Source organism: Grampus griseus (genome assembly GCF_964374135.1).
Source record: "Grampus griseus genome assembly, chromosome: 19".
In the NCBI taxonomy this organism is placed as follows: domain Eukaryota; kingdom Metazoa; phylum Chordata; class Mammalia; order Artiodactyla; family Delphinidae; genus Grampus; species Grampus griseus.
Window position 1 is genome coordinate 8,584,413 of NC_139013.1, and position 23,310 is coordinate 8,607,722.

At 44.2% G+C, this 23,310-nt stretch overlaps 1 protein-coding gene across 1 annotated transcript in view; it reads right to left on the reverse strand.

Moving 5' to 3' along the window:
* The window catches only part of SAE1 (SUMO1 activating enzyme subunit 1), a 73,927-nt gene that overhangs the window by 38,999 nt on the left and 11,618 nt on the right, over positions 1–23,310 (reverse strand). The window contains exons 2-6 of the mRNA XM_082677858.1: positions 19,606–19,717; positions 15,051–15,224; positions 12,725–12,867; positions 11,154–11,253; positions 180–285 (exon numbers count right to left, since the gene is read on the reverse strand). Of these exons, the coding sequence (XP_082533984.1) occupies positions 180–285; positions 11,154–11,253; positions 12,725–12,867; positions 15,051–15,224; positions 19,606–19,717 (635 nt within the window). The remainder of the gene's footprint in view (positions 1–179; positions 286–11,153; positions 11,254–12,724; positions 12,868–15,050; positions 15,225–19,605; positions 19,718–23,310) is intronic.

Here is a 23,310-nt window from a genome sequence, read left to right on the forward strand (position 1 = left end):
CAGAGCTCAGTGACAGGCCTCCTCTCCATTCACTCTGTTGTTCTAAGAGGCCACTGAGAACCAGCTAAGGGGGAACTCCACTCACGGCAAACCTCAAGAAACCTTCTGGCCTCTGCAGCCACATCTGCAGAAATCAAAGCACAAATTGCGCGTTGGGAAGCTCTGCTTCCAGTCCTCACCTTGAAGGAGAAAGTAATCTGGAGTTGTGCGCTTGAGAGCTGCCTTTGCTTTATCACTGCTCCAGTCCACTTCCAGTGCTTCTTTGATGGAGCAGAAGACCACCTTCTGTTGAAAAAAGACAAAATTGCTTAGGGATAAAATATGTTGGCTTTAAATCACAAGGCAGTAACTCTTCACCATTTCTAGGAGAAATGTCATGCTGTAAGGTTTACTGTTCATTAAAAGAAGCTGAGGCCCATTCAAATCCAATAAATGTTTATTGAGCACTTACTGTGTGTTCCTCTGGGCACTGGGGACACAGAAATCAACGACATGTACTCCCTGCACTAAAGAAAGACAGAGCAAAGCTAAAGACCTAGTTCCATTCTGGCTCTTTCTTGAACTCTGGTGATTTACGCCACGGAAATACCTTCATAAGTGACCAAGAATGTGTATCTAAAGATATTCAATGAATTTTCTTTGTATTAGTAAACAGAAACAAACAACAATATTCATAAATAACAGAGAAGAAAAACAAGCAAAGGGGATGGAATGAAACCTCCAGGCTGTGGAAATGGAAATGGCATTTGCAAAAGCTCTGTGGTAGGAGGAAATATGGTTGAAACCTATTAAGCTAAATCAAATTTTCTCAAAAAAATGCCAAGAGACAATTATATTTTTAAATATAAACAACTAAATATGAATGAGAAAATGGTTTTCCTTTCCCTTTCCTAAACAATTAAGTCCAAAAGCCATTTGCTGAGACTGAGGAAGGGCAGGGAAACTGTGTGTGTGTGGAGGGGTTGGGTGGCCTGGTTGGAGGGGACAGAGCAGGGCAGGGTAAGAAGGGCATCCCCAAGGGCAGCAACAGGAGACTGATTACATCCAAGGACTTGATGCAACAAGAAATTACACTGAGAATCTGGGGAGCCAGGTTTCTCACTGTCAGAGAAGAAGAGAATTAGAAATATGGAAAAGGAGAAAAGGAGAATGAAGCCTGTGGTGAGAGTTATTGGCATGAACCCGTTTTCTATATATATAGGCAGATAAAGAAATAAATGTAGATGCAAGTGTTTGTATGTGTACACATACAAATATTTACCTGCTGTGTCCACTGAGAAGGTCTAAAAGCAATGATACTCTGATAGCAATGAGCACATCTAACACCTAGATTTTGGTTTCTAATCACCACTAAGAGAAACATTTCTCCTTGGAGATATGACTGATTTCAAAACTGGGGCAGCAGGAACAGAAGAGCCTGAAACAAGGAAAGTCCTCAAAGAATGATGGGCCATGTCAAGAGGTAATAGGAGCCAGCTTAAAGAAGCTTCCACTGGTCAAATCTGCGGATAAATATACTACAACAATTTGAGGATAAAAATAGACTATAATACTGTAAGTAAACTATGATCCATTAGTCCACAGACCTACAATTAACTAATTAATAAAGTTTGATAGGAATGGGGTATTTACATATTTTCAAAATACCCCTCTACAGAATACCTATTAGTCACACAGGGAAAAAAAACTGTTTTCAAAGGAGCAGTCTGGCAAACAATCTTACTCATGATCGAAGTTAACATGACCAGTAAAGGGGTATGTGATAACCATGCACCAGACCACAGGATGCAATGAGAAGCATCCATGTTGTGATATTTTTGCCAAAGATGTGTAGCTAGAGTCTAATCACGAGGGAACATCAGATGAACCTAAACTAAGGGACATTTTACAAAATAACTGGCTTAGCAACCTTCAGGTGTCATGAAAATCTAGATGCACACATGATTCTGAACTGGATCCTTTTGCTGTTAAGGACATGATTGGAACAACTAGTAAAGGTGGAATGGGGTCTGAGGATTAGATGGCAGCGACGTACCCATGTGTATTTCCTGATTTTGATGGTTGGTTTCTGATTAAGGAGAACGCCTTGTTTGAGAAAATACAGACTGAAATATTTGGGAATAAGGTGGTAGCACCTTACTCTCAAATTTTTGTCAGTACTGGCTACTTTTACCAAGTTTAAGATGGTATATGTGTGTAAGTGTATAAATAATTTCAAACTTACAGAGCTGTGCGTCTTTCTTCCTATCTTCTCTACACACACACACACACACACACACACACACACACACACACACACCCCAGATATTTTAAAAATAAAAGAGAAAAAAGACAACAAAGGTACAATTTAGCAGGCTAAGTGAACCAAGATCTATCAGCTACCAGGCAGCTTGCTGAAGACCGTAATGGATTTGAAAGATGAAAGTTCAAATTGCTGGTGAAGATAAAACAGTGTGGTTTTCAAGGGGGCTTTCTGCCTCCCCATTATCACTCCTTTGGTGTCTGGATCCATTGTAAAAGCTGGCATACAAGATGTTTGTACTGCCCTCAAACCTTTTGGTCAATGGGTCTGTTTGACCTTAACAGATAAGTCACGTAGTTAGCGGAGTGACATTTAGTGCCTGATACAGACTTGCCAGACCCTTCTTAACAAGTCTTACAATGCAGATCAAGCCATCAGCAGTATGGTCTGGAAATGCCATCACAATAAGAAAAGTCTTAACCAGGTTTCAGAAACTACCAAGACCTTAATTCAGAATTTTGGTAGTTTGCCTGGCAAAGACCAATGCTAAGAATCCACTGATTCGTTAGGCCATTATATGACAAATGAAGGGAAAAAAGTTGTTTTTACAGTCTTAGTCCCAGGCAGGCCCACTGCTAACACTTTCAGGGCCTGAGGGTAAGAGTACAAATGAAAACCCATGTCTACATATTTAGTTATAAATCACACTAATAAGTTATTAAGTATATTATATTCTCCTGCGTTGACAAATAAACCTTCTTCATAACCACCTGGAAGACCAGGTTCACGTTTGGAATTCTCACACTCCTTGGGAGTACTGTGCCAGAACGAGATACCCTGGGAAGGCCGTACCCGCACCCTTTCCCCGTTCTGGCTCTGACTCAAAATGCAAGGGGCTTTGCACTTAACTTTGCAAAAGGCTTTGCCCATCCTTCCCCCCCAAAACATCCACCCCTCAGGCCTAGGCATGCAGACATTGTGGCAAGGTCTGTACTCCAGAGGCAGATCAGGGAAGAAGCCCACAAAAGCCCGGGAAGTAGCCTGGGGTTATCTGGGCAGGAGATTCCAGGGGTCCAGGTATCCAGAATGTGGTCTAGAACTGGAGGAAGGCTACAAGATCCAGGCAGATGCAGCTCCTTCATCCCATGGGATCCTTACCCTGTGAGGGGAATGGCTGGAGGAAGGCCAGAGTGGGACCTTCTATAGCACCAGGGCCAAGGATAGAGGCCCCTCTCCCTCAACTCTAAGGGCAGAATTAGACTCAGTTCTGCCACTAACTTGTGACCTTAGGCAAATGAATTAACCTCTCTTGGGCCTGTCAGTGGCTGACAACTTTTAGAGAAGTTTCCTGGTATCTGAGGAGGAGACCCCCTGTGGCCTTGTCTTTAATGTGTACCAGCCCTCCAGCCACAGGTGACAAAGCCAGGGGTGGACACGTGTCCCAAGCCAGACCCATCAGATTGTTTCTCCTGGGAATCGTGAGTATGAAAGTTGGAAATGGAGACACATTAATGTCAGAGCTCTAAAGAGAAAGGCCAAACCCCTGCTGCCTCCAAGGCTCCCCAGCTGCCCTGGTCTTTCCCCTTCTCAGATCACAGGAGCTACTCCATGCTTCTTGTGCTACTCCAGCCTGCCTTCAATTAACGCCCCCTTTTCTGGTTCAAGGTACCCAAAGTCTACTATCATGGCTCATAACTATTAAAAATAAAGCAAAACTTAACCAAGCTGCCTATCGTAGTAGCACAGATGCAAAAGGTGGTGCTTGCCTTACCGACCTCACTGGCATTGAGTTTATAAAAAGCCCGCTCGACGGTGCTTTCAAGGAATGAAGAGCCTTTCAGATGAAGCAGCCAGCAGTGCCTGCCAGGTAGTAGCATCCACCACCCCCCTGAATGAAGGTAACTCTCACACCTCACTCATCCCTCCCGCTCCTCCATGCCCTTGGCTCATGGATCCCTCTGCCTCGAATGCCTAACCCACTCCCCTCCACTGTCCATTTTCTCCTCTGACGATTCTGGGCCTTGAGGATTTCAATCTGAGAGTCTAGTTAAGACTAATAATAAGCCCTCTCACACCGTTAACTGATCCCCTCTCCTCAGATGGGTAGCAGCTTCCTGAGGCAGAGACCACAGTGAAAGGCACAGCATTGAATGGACTAGATTTTCAATAAATACCCCTGAGCTGACAGGACCTACCTGCTTTTCATTTGCCGAAAAGCCCAACAATAAATATAAAGATGAATTCTCCACACAGTCTATCAGCTATCAAATTAAGGGGTTGTGCTGGGCCATTTAGAATAGTGGGAGACTGCAACAGGAAACTGGCTCAATAGATGATGGCAAGGCAAAAAGGGGAAGACCGACACACACAGCCATTCAAAATCGTGTTCTCCAATTGTACGCCAACTATATGTCAATAAAAAAATAAACAGAATAGAATAGAATCATGCTCTCCAAAGTAGGCATAAAGATTTGAGGAGTGCTTATGAAAATATATGGAGTGAAAAAAGGAAAAGACAATACATATGTATGTCATATATTACATTAGATCATTATACATGTCTTGCATGTACTAATATATATTAATTAGTGCTCTAATTTATTATGTACATGCATAAAAAGAATACTGACATCACTGGGTAACAGGGTTCACATTTTCTCAACTTGTTCTGTATTTTCCACATTTGGGACTTGTGAACCTACTTTACTTTTTAGATCAGGCTGAACATCTATAACAAGTGATACAGATCTGGATGTAAAGCTGAATGTAAATCAGAATTGAAACAACTTTCAAACTACAGATTTCTAGGTCTAATTTCCACACCTACTCATGGGAGACTATAGTTTTCAAAAGCATATTAACAACTGACAACCACAACCCGAGACAGTTTTCACACTCTGCGGAGTGGCAAAAGAGCCTGAAGTTACCAAATGTTACTGTTACATGCTGCTGGGTTTGGAATGTAAATTGAGGAAACTACTTGAGAGCTATTTTTCGGGGTCTGGTAAAGTTGAAGATGTGCACATCCTAAATCTCCTATATCCTAGAGAAATCACACACTTACCCAAGGAGATTATCTATACACACACACACACACACACACACACACACACAAAATGACTGCAGCACAATTTGTAAGAGCAAAACCTTATATACCTAAATGCCCATTAATAGGAGAATAAATAAATAGTAATGTTTTCACACAACAAATACTCTATGGTCAAAACAAAAACAAAACAAACAAACAAAACTGCAGTGCTTGCTGTCCAAGAGAACTTGCAATGATGACAAGAACATTCTGCATGTTGGTGCTTTGCAATATGGCTGCCACCAGCCACCTGTGGTTACTGAGCATGTGAAATGTGGCTGGTGAGACTGAATTTTTAATTTATTTTCAATTTCATTAATTTTAATTTAAATAGCCACATGCGGCCGGTGGCGACCATAATGGACAGCAAAGCCCCAGAACCACACACAAACACAGATGGCCTCACAAACGCAAAGCTGCTCTTAAGAAGCACACGGCAGCAAACATAAAACGCAAAACCGACTTTTAAGAAGTTAAAAAGCACACCAAACAATTCTATGTTACTTGGAAAAACAAACACGTGCAGTGAGAAGAAATGCCCAGAATAAGAACCACAACCGACGACAGCGGGTGCTCATGCTGGCGAGCGATAACCGGGGGCCTCGATCACATCAGTAATGGTTTATGCTTTAAACTGGGTGGTGGGTACATGGTGACTAGCCCTACTATTCTTAATTTCATTTTTAATTTACACCTACAACACCACCTAATAAGCTTTATTCCACTGTTTAGATTTACAAACACATGACAAAACACCATGCCAAGCTGGGCTATATCCACCCCTCCTGGATACCTTATTAAATCCACACAAATGTACCAGCAGCCCTGAGAAGACAGAGAAAGAACACCCAGATTGGTACAACAGTACTGGGAACGTTCTGGTTTTTAAGTTGCATAGTATTTGTTTTACCGTTATGTTCCATAACTTGCAATGATGTCGCGGGATTTTTGTATATTGAATATCTCTCTCTCACTCTCACACACACACATACACACAAGACTAGACTGTGCTGTGATGATGGGAGGGACTCCTCTTCCTCATCCGTAGAGCCAAGAAACTTCTCTCAGGTGAGACAAGGCACCACCAGCACCCACCCCACACTCCACAACTGTCCTACCTGCAAAACCTACTATCAGCAGTCCACCAAATTCTCTGCGATTTGCACCCTGCACCTCCCTGCCTGCTCCCCTCACCCGAACCAAGTGATTCTCTGACAATTTAGTTTTGAACCTCTCTGGCCTGCAGGTTCTGGTCTAGGCAACCCAATGACTTACTTCTACATATTCCTAGCCAAGAACCTTCTCTTCTTTAAAAGTCTGTTCTCTCAGCTCAGCTCAAATAACCTAAACTATGAGAACTAATGTACTACAACATTAATCCATTTATTTGATCACAAAGAAAGTTAACTGAATAAATCCGTTTTACAATGACAATAATCTCCTCCAGAGCTGGGTCACATTATGATGCTGGAACAGCCACAACTACACTGAACAAACATTTCCTGGGGACCTCCCTGGTGGCACAGTGGTTAAGAATCCACCTGCCGGGCTTCCCTGGCGGCGCAGCGGTTGAGAGTCCGCCTGCCGATGCAGGGGACACGGGTTCATGCCCCGGTCCGGGAAGATCCCACATGCCGCAGAGCGGCTAGGCCCGTGAGCCATGGCCGCTGAGCCTGCACATTCAGAGCCTGTGCTCCGCAACGGGAGAGGCCACAACAGTGAGAGGCCCGCGTACCGCAAAAAAAAAAAAAGAATCCACCTGCCAATGCAGGGGACACAAGTTCGAGCCCTGGTCCGGGAAGATCCCACATGCCGCAGAGCAACCAAGCCCGTGAGCCACAGCTACTGAGCCTGCGCTCTAGAGCCCGCGAGCCACAGCTACTGAGCCCGCGAGCCACAACTGAGCCTGCGTGCCACAACTACTGAAGCCCACGTGCCTAGAGCCCGTGCACCGCAACAAGAGAAGCCACTGCAATGAGAAGCTGGCGCACCACAAAGAGTAGCCCCCACTCGCTGCAACAAGAGGAAACCCATGCGCAGCAAAGAAGACCCAAGGCAGCCAAAAATAAATAGATAAATTTATTTAAAAAAAAAAAATCGCCTGAACACAAGTGTGCGGGGTACCACACTAGGAACAAAGCAGCGAACAGAACTGCCCAGCCCGTATGGAGCTTCAACTCTAATGAGGGAGACCCTGACAAGTAATCTGAGGTGTAGCCAGCATTACAAATCAGCGTGCCACAGGAAAGAGGAGGAACTACAATAGTCAGTCATCAGGAATGATGCTTTAAGGATGGGGGTGAGAGGAGGATGAGAGAATTGTCAACAAATTGCTCACAAAGGGGGAAATCAAAATAATGAATCACTCCTCAACTGTGGAATTTCACAACTAATTCATGAAAAAAGGATTACGGTGCCCAAATTAGCCACCCACTACATCAGAAGCAGTAGTAAAATTAAATCTGTGGTTTCTTAGCATGTCAGAAGCAAATCCTACTTTATGTTTAATCTTTAAAGAGCTATTATGGAGAGTACCCACCACCAGGCATCTATCTACTCCTATCGGGCAGCCCCCTAACAATAAAGAAATATGAGCAGCAGCACGGGAGCACGCTGGTGGCTTTTTAAAGTTTTCTGGAGTGATCCCAATTTTCACATACTTCGTTCCACCATCCTCACAAAACTTCAAGTTATCCTAGAAACTCCAAGGGGATTCACCTTGTGGGTGGTAAGGTGCGCCTGTGCCCTTCGCCACTGCCTATGCTCTCTCCCCACCTATTCCTTCCTTCTTATACTGCTGTGTGATCTTGGGCGGGATTCCTTAACTTCTCTTGGCTTTAGTGTCAGCTGTAAACGGAGACAAGAGGGCTAATTTGCTTCCCTGCACCCAATACAGTGCCTTCTCCACAGCAGGCATTTTGCAACTCGCAGATACAGCAAGGGCTTGCTGCTTGGAGCGAGGAAGCCAGAGTCACTCCGTCTCGACAGCTGTGCCTTTTCTTGACCCTATTTCCTGTGACTGGATGCCGGTCCTGGCTTTGGTGCTTGGCAGACTGTCCTTCACATGCCAACTCGAACAATTCTTCCTCTGGGAAGCCTTTCTGGACACTTCCTCATCACAAAACCACTGCAATCTCCTTTATCTACTGCATACTAGAGCCCACATCAGGTCTGTGCCCAACACCTGTTTCTGACGAAATCTGTCTCATCACTTCTCCTGGGCACCAAAGGAAGCAAACAATCTACTACTGCATGCCTATCTCTGGGCTGGGCATTTTCCCACTGCCGTATTTATCATGATGGCACAGGTGCTAGAAAGGCCCAGCCAGTGTCTTCCTAGACGGTGTGAAAACCACAAGCTCTGTTTTTCCTCTTTGTTTTTTAACGTTTCTAATTTAGGAGCACAATGTGTACCTTGAAGCAAAAGTGGCTTTACAACACTGGGTTGAGCCTAAGGGAAAGGGGGAGGGGAAGGGAACCCTAACCAGAAGCCTTTCACAGGAAACGGGAAGTGGTTGCTTCCCCACCCCCATCCTGCACGCTGAGCATAACCCAACTAGTTGAAAGGGCAGAATCTAAATCAAGGGATTTTTGAATTGGAGGAAAACTTCGAAATCGTGGAGTAGTCCCTGCCAAAATGGAGTCGGCGCGTTATTGCAAGGTGGCAGAGCCAAGGCCCAGACCCTGCTCAGCCCGGTCCTTCCACAGCGCTCTCGGTGAGGCTGCACAAAGACAAGGTTTGGAATCCCAGGGATTGTCATCAGGAATGCACTGAATGCCTTGGAACCTTAAGGGCTCAGGGTTGGAATCCAAGCCTGAATTGTCCCAGTGAAACAGCTGACTAACAATGTCAGCTGGGGAATATTTTGATACCTTCAAATTGGGCCCCAAGTAGGAAGAGGCCACACAAAGAGCTGTGTGACTGAAGAGCCCTAGGAATGGTACGCAAAGGCCGCCGAGTGCCTGCCAGGGCTGCCCACATTCTCCTCATAGCTAGCTAAAGTGGCTCCCAAAAGAGGTTTCCAGATCTGCCCCAGTGGGCACCATCAGAATTGACTCCCAGGAAACTTCCAGCTGTGAAGGGCAAACAAAGCTAGGGCTCTCTGCATTTGAATGTGAAAGACCTGCCTCAATCAGAGAAGGCCCTTAAGCCATAAAACCCTTCACACCAAGGCCAAGTGTCACACTTGTAAGAGGGTGTGATTTATAAACTGACAGCACCCACAAAGCTGCTTTTGTACTCCTCCCTTAGTTAACAATTTATCTCCCCCACCAAACTCACGGAGCTATTCAGATAAAGCTTGACTGGGCCTCAAAAAGAAAGAAAGAAAGGAAGAAAGAAAAAGACCCAAGTTTTGGCCAAAACACCAATGTTCACTCCGGATAATTATGGTCCTGTGAATAGACACTAAAATTAGGGCTTAATAATTCCTCTGTATTACACTCACAGCATCAAACTATTCCAATACAAACATAAAGAGCAAGGAAAAGAAAATCTCCAACGCAGCCTTGCTGGAAACTCAAAAGAGTTCCACTTTTGTGGTTTTCTGCAGTCTCTTTTGTGGTTTCTGCACTCTTAGAATCCCCCCTTTAGAGCAGTTTTAACTCGACGCCCTGACCAGCTGTTTTTCTTTCTCAACATTTAGATCTACAAAGCAAAGAGTAAATAAGGGCTTGGCCATGTCTTTCCTCTCGGTTCAACAAAACCAATTCTGGCCACTTCATCTTGTTTTTTTCCCCGTCGCATGAATTCCCTTCTCAAATTCCAACACTAGCTACAAAACCATCATCTGTCTACTGATTCCCTTTCCAGTCCTCTTTCTATAACATGAATTACAGCACCAATCCTAGTAGAGACTAAGCCCCTAACGTAAACTACATTAAAATATGTATATATGTATATATATATATACATCTGATAACACTTGTCAACATTGAGACCTTTCTTCTTAAAAGGTTATTTGGTAGGAAAAAACCAAAAACTTTATTTTAAAAAAGCAATTAAGCAATTCAAGTTTAAACTGTCTCCCTGCCCACTTAGGACCTTACTAAATTGTCTATCAATCTGAAAAAAAAAAAAAATTTGTATAAGAGTGGGGGCTTCCCTGGTGGTCCAGGGGTTAAGAATCCGCCTTCCAATGCAGGGGACACGGTTCCATCCCTGGTGGGGAAACTAAGATACCACATGCTGCGGGGCAACTAAGCCCGCGCACCTCAACTACTGAGCCTGAGCTCTAAAGCCCACGTGCCACAACTAGAGAGAAGTCCGTGCACCGCAACAAAAGATCCCGCATGCCACAGCTAAGACTGACTCAGCCAAATAAATAATTAAAAAAACAGATGTAGCAATAATAAAAGTGACCTAAGTTTTAAAAAAAAAAAAAAAAAAAAGAGTAAGGGGCTGTGCTGAGAAACAGTCTTTCTGACGCTGCTCCATACATCAGAGGCGCAAATCTGTGGCCCACAGAGCAGGTAAGTCTTGCAGGCGTGTCCTCTTTAGTCTCTACAGGGTGGATGGAAACAGCATGCAAAAAGGTTGCCGGTATTAAAAAGTTTGGGAAAGAGCATATTAAAAAAAATTTTTCTTTCTCATTCTCTTGAAAAATCACATCTGACATCACTAGGTCCACATTCCCTCACAGCAACAGCCGGCTGGCACCAAGCACAGCTGCCCCTTTAAATGGGACAAGCGCTGGCCTAGTCTGTCCAGACTGCCCCCGTTCAGGACTACATGCTTGCTTCCCTTGCTGGCAATGGTTATGGCCCATAGCCTACAAGCCCCAGGGCTTCTGATCCTTGACACCACCCCTCTCCTCCACATACCTTTTTGACCATGGTTGTCTCAGATGAATCAAGTTTGGCTCTCTTGGTATCAGGTCCATCTTCTACTCCTTGACTAACTTTGGCAACTTTGGTTTTCTCCCTAGAGGGTGACAAGGGGAGGGAATCGAGTTCTACCCTATGAATCATGCCATGAGAACAAAAAGAGCATCAGTGGCTCACTGAATAGGATGGTGGTTAAGAGCAAAAGCTCATACAGATCTGGCTCAAATCCCAGCCCGGCCACTGACTACCTGATGCCTCACTGACCTGCTATGTGGGAATAATAATCCCTGAAGAATTATCAGAAGAGAAATAACAAATTGCTTAGCACACTGCCTAGCACATAGTATACTCTCAATAAACTTTGTAAATGTTCCACCTGAATCATGAAATAAAGAGCTGAACTCAATTCCTCCTCTCTGCCATGGGGAGCTCACATTAAAGTAATCTGGCCTTCTTTTCTCTACTGTGACTTCTTTATCCATTTATAAGGTGCCCAAAGAACTAGATTTTGTTAAAGTCATAAAACATAAGAGATACAAGAGGGCTTCCCTGGTGGTGCAGTGGTTGAGAGTCCGCCTGCCGATGCAGGGGAGGCGGGTTCGTGCCCCGGTCCGGGAGGATCCCACATGCCGTGGAGCGGCTGGGCACGTGAGCCATGGCCGCTGAGCCTGCACGTCTGGAGCCTGTGCTCCGCAACGGGAGAGGCCGCAACAGTGAGAGGCCCACATACCGCAAAAAAAAGAGATACAAGAGATTTTGAACATGTTTGTCCTTCCCCCATCTCGACTTTACAGGCAAGAAACTTGCAGACTGGAGAAAGTTCAGTGACTTGCCTAAGAAGCTGAACGAAAGAGAGCAGTTCTTGACTCTTGGTAGGAGGCTTCACCTACCACACAGGGTCTCTCTTTACCTCTCATCGGCAAGGGTGGTGGTCAAAAGTTACAGCCCCAAAACCAACTCTTGTAGTTTCACAGCACTGGTATCATCTGCCATCTTTCATCTAGAAGCTACAGGTTCAAAACACTGCAGGTCTCACTATGTGAGCATCATCATGGTCTGGAACCTCAATGTTCAAAATGAGAGGAGGTCTGTCTGTTCTGCCAGAGCAGTCTCTAGACCTTGGAGCTTTTCCAAGGTAGACTCTGGCTGAGTGTGCCTGCAGAGCTGCCCATCCAACTAGTACTCATTTTACCATCTCTCAACCTGAACACACACAAGCCCCAGCTGGGGAACAAATGTTTACAATCCGAGCAGGTTCTCCCTGAACAGAAAGTGTGGCTTCACCACCTGAAGTCCAAACTGATCAGATACCCACATGCTGTGTTTCGATCACCTTAGAACTGCTTTCCTCATGCTCTAGAGGAGACCATCAATTTGGAAGGCAGGGGCCACATCTCCTATAATTCTGAGCACACAATCTATATACTCAGTAAGCTGTTAATGAATTGGTTTCCCAAAGTTCTAAGTATTATAGTTAAATACTTTCCTTAAATGGTTCATTTCCTACCAGTAAATAGAACTACATTTTGAAAAGGCGTTATGTTCTCTCCTCCTCTCCCCAGACTTACTCTACAAATTCATGCTCTCCGAGATTGGCAAACGTGTATCCGTGGTAGCCAAAAACATCTCCTGTAAAGAACTTGATGCTATTTTTGTGACAGATCTGGTCAACTTTAACTATGATATCCCTGGAGCAGCAAGTCAGACATACCTGCAGAAAGAATGAAAGTGGTTGGGTGTGAGTTGTGCAGACTGTGAATCACCGCCCTGATGTCTAAATACACCTTAATGAACAGTCTCTCTGGGCATGGCTAAAGCCAGTTTCAAACTGGTACAACAGGTTCTTTGGATGCTATGGTTAGAAGACAAAAGAAAAGTTGCAGGTTTCAGTGTGTAGAAAATGTAAATCATGAGACAGTCACTTCACCTTCTGCAACCAAAATGAAACGTGTTTAGCTATTAAGTAAAAGGCACTCGATGAATTTATTTCCCCTAAACCATGAACATATATAAACCACATTTCACAGTTTTCAGGAAAAGGAAAAGACAATAATATAACTTAGAGGAAGTTATTTCTAAATCATTAAACCTATTAATATCTGAATAAGCTACAGCAAGAAACAAAACCAGTTTTTTAAATTTACCCAAAGGTCATGTTTAAATACAAGGGCATTTTTCCCCCTTCTTTTGACTGATATGTTAAGATAAAGAAAATAAACAAGTCCTGTTGAGATTATTTTTCCACAGTTTTCGATGTGAAACTTTATCTGAATTTAAGGACAAAAGAAAAGGTTACAGCCCAAGTGACCTCCCATTCAGACTTAGACAATGAGACGGTGATTCACTCAGTGGAATTATCAATGTTGCTCTGAGGCCTCTAAGTTGCGTTCCAGTAAGTTGAGGTATTAGAAATGGCTAAGTTTTACTGCACAGAACACGACCTTTAGGGAGAAGCTTTGTGATCAGGGCCAAGAAGACAACTTCTAAATTGCACATGTTTTCTTCTGAACATAGAAAGTTGGAGAAGAAATTTCAAAAGGATTTTCATTTGATAAACCTCTTGCTGTTGTCTGGCAGCCTGAATATTGAAATAACGCTCACAGAGCAACGCGTGTCTCTGCTGCCATTCAAAGGATGCAGTCACCCGAGGAAAAGTCAAATCTAAAAGATAAGACAGGTGCAGCTGAACATGCAATCAACTGACCGAATGGAGCCCTGCAGTCAAAACTGAGCATGAAAACCTATGAAGACCAGTCAAACGTGGCTCAAATATGAGGAAGTCACGCCTACCCTGTGCACATGCGTTATACAAGCAACAGCCCCATGCTTCAGTTCTAACAAAGTTTCTAGTTGCTAGAAGTTCAAAGGACACCTAGAGTAAACCAAATGTGGTTACTACGGATAAAGAAATGAAGAGATGACTTATGTCCAAATGGAAAATGTTCCAATACCTGGACTTACAAAACAGAATAAAAAAAATTTTTTAAGGGACAAGATGCACAGATGATCCATCATTCCAAGCCCACATTTGAACAGATGCACATATGAAATACAACAGTGTGAAAAACAAAACTACCAAACCCAAATTCTAACCTCTCACGTAATGGGCCCTTCATTTAAGAAACAAGTAGATCATCTGTGACTATTGCACGGTTATCCAACATTTGTTAAGCTTTTCCAGGGTACAGGGAGCCATGTCTGAAAGGTCACAGACACTGAAACAGAATTTAACTTATCCTTTCACCTCTGCAAAGATTTGGCAGTGTAATCAAATGAGGCTGGATATGCCTCGTTTGGCTTAATACTACAGTGATTTTGTCTAGTTAACCATGGCAACATGGTCAAAGTGGCTGTGTGCAAGAAAGAGACAGAGACAGACCAAGATCAGGTGTGCTCCTTTTAAAGACAAAACACAAGCTGTAGTTTGGTATTTCCAACAACAAAAAAAAGACTCTGCTACAGATATTCACCAACTTGTTAAGTTTTCAGAAGAAAACATTTGCAATAAAATGTATAGAAGCTATGTGCAAAAATTCTGGAAGGAAGACAAAACACCAATGATAAAACCTGGTCTTGGGAAAAGTATGCCCAAAGAAGAAACCAAAAGGCAGCAACTCACAAGCAGCCAGCGCAGATTCAACAGACTGGATCTGCCTACCGACACACTCAGCATACTAAGGCAATACACTAATAAGGCATATACACTAAGGCAATATAAGACTTCAATCTACTAGGGCAATATATTAAAACTAAAGAATGAAACAGCTTCAAAACTTACTTGGGAAAAAGCTCAGATTTGAGATTCTAATGCGCCAGTGTACCTAGTATACATACAACTAGTGCTTTAATTTGCTGAATTCCTGAAGCAGACTTCACATTCTCTATGAAACTTACAGCATCAAATTGCGTGAAAAACGACTCAGGTTTCTTTTCTATATTCTCAGTGTCCACTTTCACATCCACCATGGGGTTGAGATTCTGTGCGCGCTCCAAAGAGGCTTCAGCCCTGTTTCGGCCAACAGACCCAGTACGGATCAGGAACTGGGCTCCGGGGTCTTCTGGAGATACCTAGGAATAATAATTTTTGTTTTAAATACTTGAATTTCGAGGGAAAAACAAATGAACTTTTCCACTTTAAAGAATAACTAAAACATCTGCCATCTAATTGTAGTACTACTGTTCCTATAGGAGTCTGCCCAGCGCAGACTCCCTATACTCTTTCCTTCTGAGGCTTTAAAATAGACGTTGAACTTTTTTCTTTAAACTGGGCACTGATGGTTAAAGAGCACCCCCTTGTGTTTATAATGAAAATTCACTCTAAACAAAAGAAGTCCATGCTTTCTTAAGTAAATGTTTAACTGCTAACAAAATGACATAATCATCAGTGCTAAGAGTTGACCGAATCCCTACCATGTGCCCAATTCTAAGCAATCAGAGAGAGACATAAGTAATTTAAAGGATGTAGTCCCTGCCTACAAGTGGTTTAAAATCAGACCAACACAAAAATTAGACACAGTTAAGAATGTTTTAATGTTTGAAGAATGTTTGAAACTCAGAAAGGAGGACAGCTGAGCAGAGGTTGGAGAAGAGGGATAATTTCACTCATAAGGCTGGACGTCACCAGAAGAGAGCCTCAAAGACAGATAACATAGTCACCTGACAGCCACCAGTAGGATTACAGATTCCACTGTTCAAAATGCATTTCTTCACACATCAAACATCTAATTTAATCATGAATCTCCATGTATGACCCCGCCACCTTCACCAAGACTGGGTTCAACAGAAGTAATCCTCCTCTCCTGCCAACTATCCACAGTATACACTCTCCCTTACTATCTTTCCTCCAAGCAAATAAGCTGGTCCTCCTCCCGTTCAAGGCCAGCCCTCTAACAGGACGCTTGACCCATCCCATCCCATCCCAGGGATCTCACCACACACAGCGAGATCGTACATCATAGTGGTTAAAAGCCATGCTCTGGGATAATTCAGGTTGGATTCACAGCCGTGATTTGAATCCTGGCTCAACCACCTAAATGTGTGACCTTGAGTGAGTATGAGGGAATCACATGTAAAATGAGGACGTTACTAAAAGCGATGCACTGCTAATCACTCCACCAGGGGAGTCAGTACTACCTGTGCCCCACTCCTTGGCCTCACAGCTCCCGGCTCTCCTTCTCCCTCGCTGGACATTCCAGTTTCTATATGGGCCCTCTTAGGTGCAGCTGTTCTCAGGATTCCACCTCGGAATCATTCATCTTTTCACTCTATATAGCTCCATAAACCAACTCCATGCCTTATAGTTTCTACCAAAATCTGCTGTTATTTCTCAAATTGCTCTTACTGGTACAGATTGCTTCCTGATCCATCTGAGTCTTATATTAAACTGCCCACCAGAAAGTTCCTCTTGGAGATCCCATGGGCCAATCATAATCCAATTCCTATGTTTGTTGTCTCTGTTAACAGAGACATCTCTGACGCATCCAGTCACCAGAGCCAGAAACCTGGTCTTCCTATCCTCTACACTTCCTTGATAGCAGCCACCAGGTGACGTGGCTAAGCGCATGGCCTCTGCCAGGAGTCAGACCGCCTGGGTCCTGGTAGTACCACTAACTGCTGTGACCTTGGGCGGGCCAATACTTCACTTCCTTTTCCTCCGTTTTCTTATGTGTAAAGCAGGAATGATAATCCCTACGTCTCAGAGTTGTTTTGAGGCCTAAGTGAGATACTACAACTACAGCTCCTAGAACAGCGTCCAGCACTTACAGTAAGTGTCAGCTGTTGTACTTCCTCCTTGCTTTCCCACATAGAATCCTACTGACTATACCACCGAAGCATCTCTCACCTCTCGGTGATTCTCACCATCTCTATCCCCACTGTCATTCCACAGACGCTTTTCATCTCTCACCTAAACTATTAAAGCAGCCTTCTAAGTAGTCTTCTGCCCCATATCTTGTGCCAACCACAGTCTACACAGCATTAGTGATCTACAGAAAGCCCAAAGCTGAAGTCAACCCTCGCCCATCTGAAACTCTTCAATGACTCCTCACCACCTAGAGAATTAAGTAAGTTTACAGCAGAGCTTACCAGCTGGCCCTTCATGACTTGGACCTCACCTGCAATCTGCAACCCCCCCCAGCACCACAGGCTTCATACTCTAAAAACACCAAACTGTTATATTCGATTTCTACCATGCTGTCTTGTGCTAATGTCCCCTGCCTAAAACACAGCTCCTCAAACCCTGAAAAACCTCTGCTTGTTTTTTAAGACTCAGCTCAGCACTCCAGGAAGTCTCTCTCATGTCCGCATGCCACAACCTGAGTCAGGTAGCGTGCTCTGATTTCTGGAAAAAAATTGAGGATGGGAAGCAAATCTTGTGCATTTTTCTATCGCCATTACCTAGTCTACTTCAGGGTAGGCAGCAGGTGCTCTTGGATGCTTGCTGACATAAACGAAATGAAAAACTCTAAGGGGCAGGAATTAACATCTTCAATTTATAGATGAACAAGCTAAGTCTCTGTGAGGTTAATTCCCTTTCCCAGCTTCAGAAGGTGTGATTTGAGCCCAAGCCTTCATGATTCCAAAGCTTCTGCAAAATGCAGCACCATCTTCCTGGGACATTCCTAGTCAGGGACAAAAGAACAAGCAAACTACAAAAGGCAGAACCACCAGAGAGTGTTCACGAACTATGAAATTTATGAAATGGGAGTCAGGCTGGGTAAGTTGACTGGGACCAGGTTATACGAAGACAGTGGTTCTCAACCCTCCCTGACTTATAGACTCACCTGGAGAACTTTTATTTTTAAATAACTCCCCAAATATTCTAAAGCACAGATGGGATTGAGAACCACCATGTCAGGCTTTGAAAACCAGTCAGAGGAGTCAGGCCTTACAGCGGAAGGCAAGTAGAAGGCGCTATCAGTCTTTAAACTGAAGAGGCAACGGTTGACTCCAACTCTGGGTGGCATTCGTGCCAGTACCGAGGCAGTGAGAGAAGCACATCACATGGCCTCGGTGTTCTCTCATCCCCATTCTCAGATTTCCCAACCAAATGAGGAAACTACCATCCCATTGCGGTTTCGTTTTTCCACACCAACGGCCTCCAGGTTTTGGAACCATCCTTCCTTGGGTCTCCACTCTTACCCTCTCTACCCAGGCAAACAAATTCTTCCCCTGGATGGGGTGTTCCTGCCACTAGGGGGCACTGTGGCTGGTGGGCGGGGGGATGTCAAAGCTGGGAGGGTTCAGTTAATTATCTGGCAGCTTGCTTGCAGGGATTTTCTTTCCTTAGAAAGTTTTGAATTCAAGTCAAAAATCAATTTGTGACTGTGGTATTAAGTGAGCCAACCTATGTGTCTCTTCGTATTGCAGGAGAATTAAGACAACAAAAATTCTAGATATTATTTTCTCCTGAAACTCCAAACAGGAGAGCTTTTAAAAATTTCATTAACATTTACTTTTGTCTACAGAGCCTATACCTCGCACTGTGTGTGCTAGTTACTTAGCATGAGACAGGACCCCTGTTCATTGCCTAAAAGGAAAAAAAGACACAAATAATATGTGACAACACAATTTTTGAAATATTTTAACTGAAAAAATACATGATTTCTGGAATTTGCTTTAAAAAACTGTCCCAAAAAATACAGGGGAAAAGATAAATAAAAAGATCAACAAAACATTGGTATCTGTAGAAGCCAAGTAGGTGAGGTGTCAAATATTATTCTACTTCTGTATATATTTGAAATTTTCTATAAAAGAAAACCAAAATGTCATTGAGGCATGAGAATGTAGACAAAGCAGCAGTTATTTTCACTCTGGAGAAAAGATAGGTCAGAGAAAGCTACATAGGGGTTGGGCACTATGGTTCTATTATCAATTAAATAATATTTTATCATATAATTAACTATTGGATGCTTACTACATGCAGGCACTACATTAAGTGGTCCATATACATTCTCTCTGATCCAACATTTCCCAAGGTAATGCCTGTGAAGCATCTCCATCAAGATCTCCTGAGACACCTCTGCTTTTCTTCTGAGATACCTTTTAAATGTATATATTCCTGAGCCTTACCTCAGGCTTTGTAAGGTAGAATCATTAGGGGTGAAAGCTACACCAAAACAAAGCCCCAAGGCAATTCTGTATTTTAAATGAGTGATTCAGGTGATTTAAAGGTACAAATTGGAAGAGCACTCCTCTACTCCTCACAATCACCCTCCAAGGGAGATGCTAACTCCACTTCACAGACGGGAAAGGTCATCACCCTGTAGGATATGGTGGAGCTGAATTCAAACCCGGTGCTGGCGCCGTCAGTCTCCAAGGGCTACGGTGCCACTGACGCCAGCCCTCCTCTTTCACAGCCCAGAAGGGGCAAGTAGGAAGGCACGAAATCTCCACGTGTTTATACCAAAGAGGGGAGATGGCGAAGGAGAGTGATAAGGCGGCATCTCACCTGCTCGTGATCCAGCATGGTCAGTCCTTTCACTCCGGCCAGGATGAGATTCTTGGCGATTTCAGCCCCGAGTCCCTTCATGCCAACAAGAAGCACCCGGGAGGCCCGCAGCCTACAAGGCAGATATTGTCAACAGGATGAAAGAGGACAGTGGAAGCTCTCCGAGTTATTGAAGAACAAAACAAGACAAAAATAGGGAAATGATCTTGGATTTCATTAACTGCACTTAAGCATCCAGGCCTCAAATCTTGAAAAAGAGACAGGCTCCAATCTATCCTGCTGAGAACAATTCATTCAACAAATATTTATTGAGCACCTACTATGCCAGGCCCCCCTCCAAGGTGTAGAAATACAGCAGTGAATAAACAGACACAATTCCTGCCCTCAGAGCTTGTATTTTGTAGAGACAGACAAACAAATAGAGATATATAATATCTCAAAAAGTGAAGAAAATCAAGCATGGTATGGATCAGGAATGATGGAGGATGTGAGTTTAGTCAGACTGATCGTGAAGGCCTTTCCACAGAGGTGCTGAGCAAAAATCAAAATGAAATGAAGGACATATATACAGATACTTGGGAGAAGAACATTCCAGGTAGAGAAAAAAGCAAGTGCAAAAGCCCTGAAGCAGAGGAGTGCTTGGCATATTCCAGGAGCAGGAAGGCAGATAGAGCAGCTGAAGAGCAAAGGGAAGAGTGAGCAAAGGGAAGAATGGGGGACTTCCCTGGTGGTCCAGTGGTTAAGACTTCACCTTCCAATGCAGGGGGTGCGGGGTTTGATCCCTGGTCAGGGAACTAAGATCCCACATGCCTCCCCGTCAAAACACCAAAACATAAAACAGAAGCGATAATATAACAAATTCAATAAAGACTTTTAAAATGGTCCACATCAAAAAAATCTTAAAAAAAGGTAAGAATGGTAGATGAGGCTGTAGAAAGAGTCAGGGGCCACATCATGAAGGCTCTTACAGGCACTGTCAGGATTCTGGATTTTATTCTAAACATGATGGAAAGCCATTGGGGGGGGTTACGGTTGGAAGGGGAAGAGTGTCACAGTTAAGGTGAGAGAGGATGATGGCTTGAACTAGTGTGACAGCAGAAGAGAAGGGGAGAAGGGGTACTATTTAAGCTATAACACACAAGGTGGCATGAAAGAGGGTGCATCTGGGAAGTGTTTAGCTCATTCTGAGCCTGGAGAGTGACAGAAGATGAGGCTTAAAAAAAAAAATGGTAGGGCTTCCCTGGTGGCGCAGTGGTTGGGTATCCGCCTGCCAATGCAGGGAACACGGGTTCAAGCCCTGGTCCGAGAAGATCCCACATGCCGCGGAGCAACTAAGCCCGTGCATCATAACTACTGAGCCTGCACTCTAGAGCCCACGTGCCACAACTACTGAAGCCCGCGCACCTAGAGCCCACGCTCTGCAACAAGAGAAGCCACCACAATGAAAAGCCCGTACACTGCAATGAAGAGCAGCCCACGCACAGCAACTAGAGAAAGCCCATACACAGCAAGGAAGACCCAATGCAGCCAAAAATAAATAAATTTTTTAAAAAAAAAGGTAGTCAGAGAAGTCTGGACTTAACTCTGAGGTCAGCAGAAAGCAGTATAGGTCCACAGTACCTTATTCGAAATCCCTTGAACCAGAAGTGTTTCAGAATCAGAATTTTTCATATTTGAAAAAGGAAATAAAGGGAATTTCCTTGGGGTTCAGTGGTTAGGACTCCGTGCTTTCACTGCTGAGGGCCTGGATTCAATCCCTGGTTGGGGAACTAAGATCCCACAAGCCGCCCAGTAGGCCAAAAAAAGGAAATAAAGAGTTTGCATCGGGCTTCCCTGGTGGCGCAGTGGTTGAGAGTCCGCCTGCCGATGCAGGGGACATGGGTTCGTGCCCCAGTCCGGGAAGATCCCACATGCCGCGGAGCGGCTGGGCCCGTGAGCCATGGCCACTGAGCCTGCGCGTCCGGAGCCTGTGCTCCGCAACGGGAGAGGCCACAACAGTGATAGGCCCGCGTACCGCAAAAAAAAAAAAAAAAAAAGAGTTTGCATCATATATCATGAAAAACCCCATCAGGATCTTAGGCAGCACCCTGTAATCAAACTCATTAATATTTTTGCAGCAAATGTATGATTATTCATACTGAAAAGCATTAGTAAGAACTAAGAACGGTCTCACCTAAATTCAAGTTCTGCTGACCAATGAGTTTGCTCCTAATTTATGAAATGAGTCCATTCTCATCAAGTACCACTACTAAGGAGAACATGCAGAAACTCTTTTCCAAAAATGGTTCTAATAATTATGGACACTTGCATGTCATCAGGCTAGAAGTCTTTAATGGGAATGATGGCTGATAAAATTGAGTCCTGCACTGATTCTTTTTTTTTTTTTTTAATTTTTGGCTGCGTTGGGTCTTCGTTGCTGTGCGCGGGCTTTCTCTAGTTGTGGTGAGCAGGGGCTACTCTTCGTTGAGGTGCGCGGGCTTCTCTGATTCTTGATGCTAGCAGATTTGGGATTTCCTTCAGTGATATGACCAAAGGGTAAAATGGCGGGGGGTAGGGGGGAGGGAGAGAACATTGACATAGGCATATGTCTGGGGCTCAGCTTCTCCATTATTGCTTTTTTCTACACAGTCCTTCCACTGCCAACCATAGCCTAGGTGACAGGAGCCTTTCAAGTGACAATTCCACTTCACCAGAATAATTGGGCAGAGGGCTTACGGCATACAAGCAAGGTAAATAACAGAGATGCTAGCAATGAGCAGGTCTCTTATCACAGACTGATAGCATTACACCAGCAGAGGGGAGAAGGAAGGAAGCCACGCAGCCTTCCAGAGTCGCTCCAATCCCTTGAGAATCAGCACATCTAATAAATATGCAATGTTTCCAAAGAGAACACATACCAAACCTTTGACATTAGAAAGGCTGAGCAGCCGTGCATTTAGCTGTACCTTCCAGGTCTCTGCTCTCACTGTTAGCCTGCGAGCCCTCCCTTCACCTGGTCCTAACACTGCTGCGCCTGGAACTCCAGGTTCCACGGTCCCTCTCAGTCTGAGTGACAGTCTTTTCCCGTTTGGCTGCTGTATCTACCTCAAGGATACAGCTAGACCGGCCCCACTCACTTCTGGGAACTCTGTACCCTCAGACGTTACCGATGGCCCCCTCATCTCCAAACCCACTAACTTCTCCTCAGGCACTGTTTTCCTTGCTGCTCCTTCAGCAATGAGCGTGGCCCATCACTAACGCCCTCCGGGTGGGAAGACTTGGGCTTGACTTCTGGCTCTGCCACTTCCCAACTGGGTACGCAGGCAAACTGCACGACCTCTCTGACCTTCAGTCTGTTCATCTGTAAAATGGAGATACCAATTCTGACTTCATGATTTAATCTCCTCGGCAACCTGGTCAAACATGTATGCAAAACCACCTGGCATCCTCCCCATCATAGAACAGGTGCTCCATAAAAGTTACTTGAACATCTCTTCAATCCCCACTGCCTTAATTACAAAAGGGCTCAGTGATGGGTTTGATTCTGATTTTCAAAAAATCTGACAGAGGAAAAAAAACCCATTAAGCTGGCATTTAAACCCATTCAGTCTTGGCTCCCTCCCATTTTCCCTGCCTTACCTTCCACTACTGCCAGATCATCTCTGTTATTTACCTTGCTTGTATGCCCTAAGCCCTCTGCCCAATTATTCTGGTGAAGTAGAATTA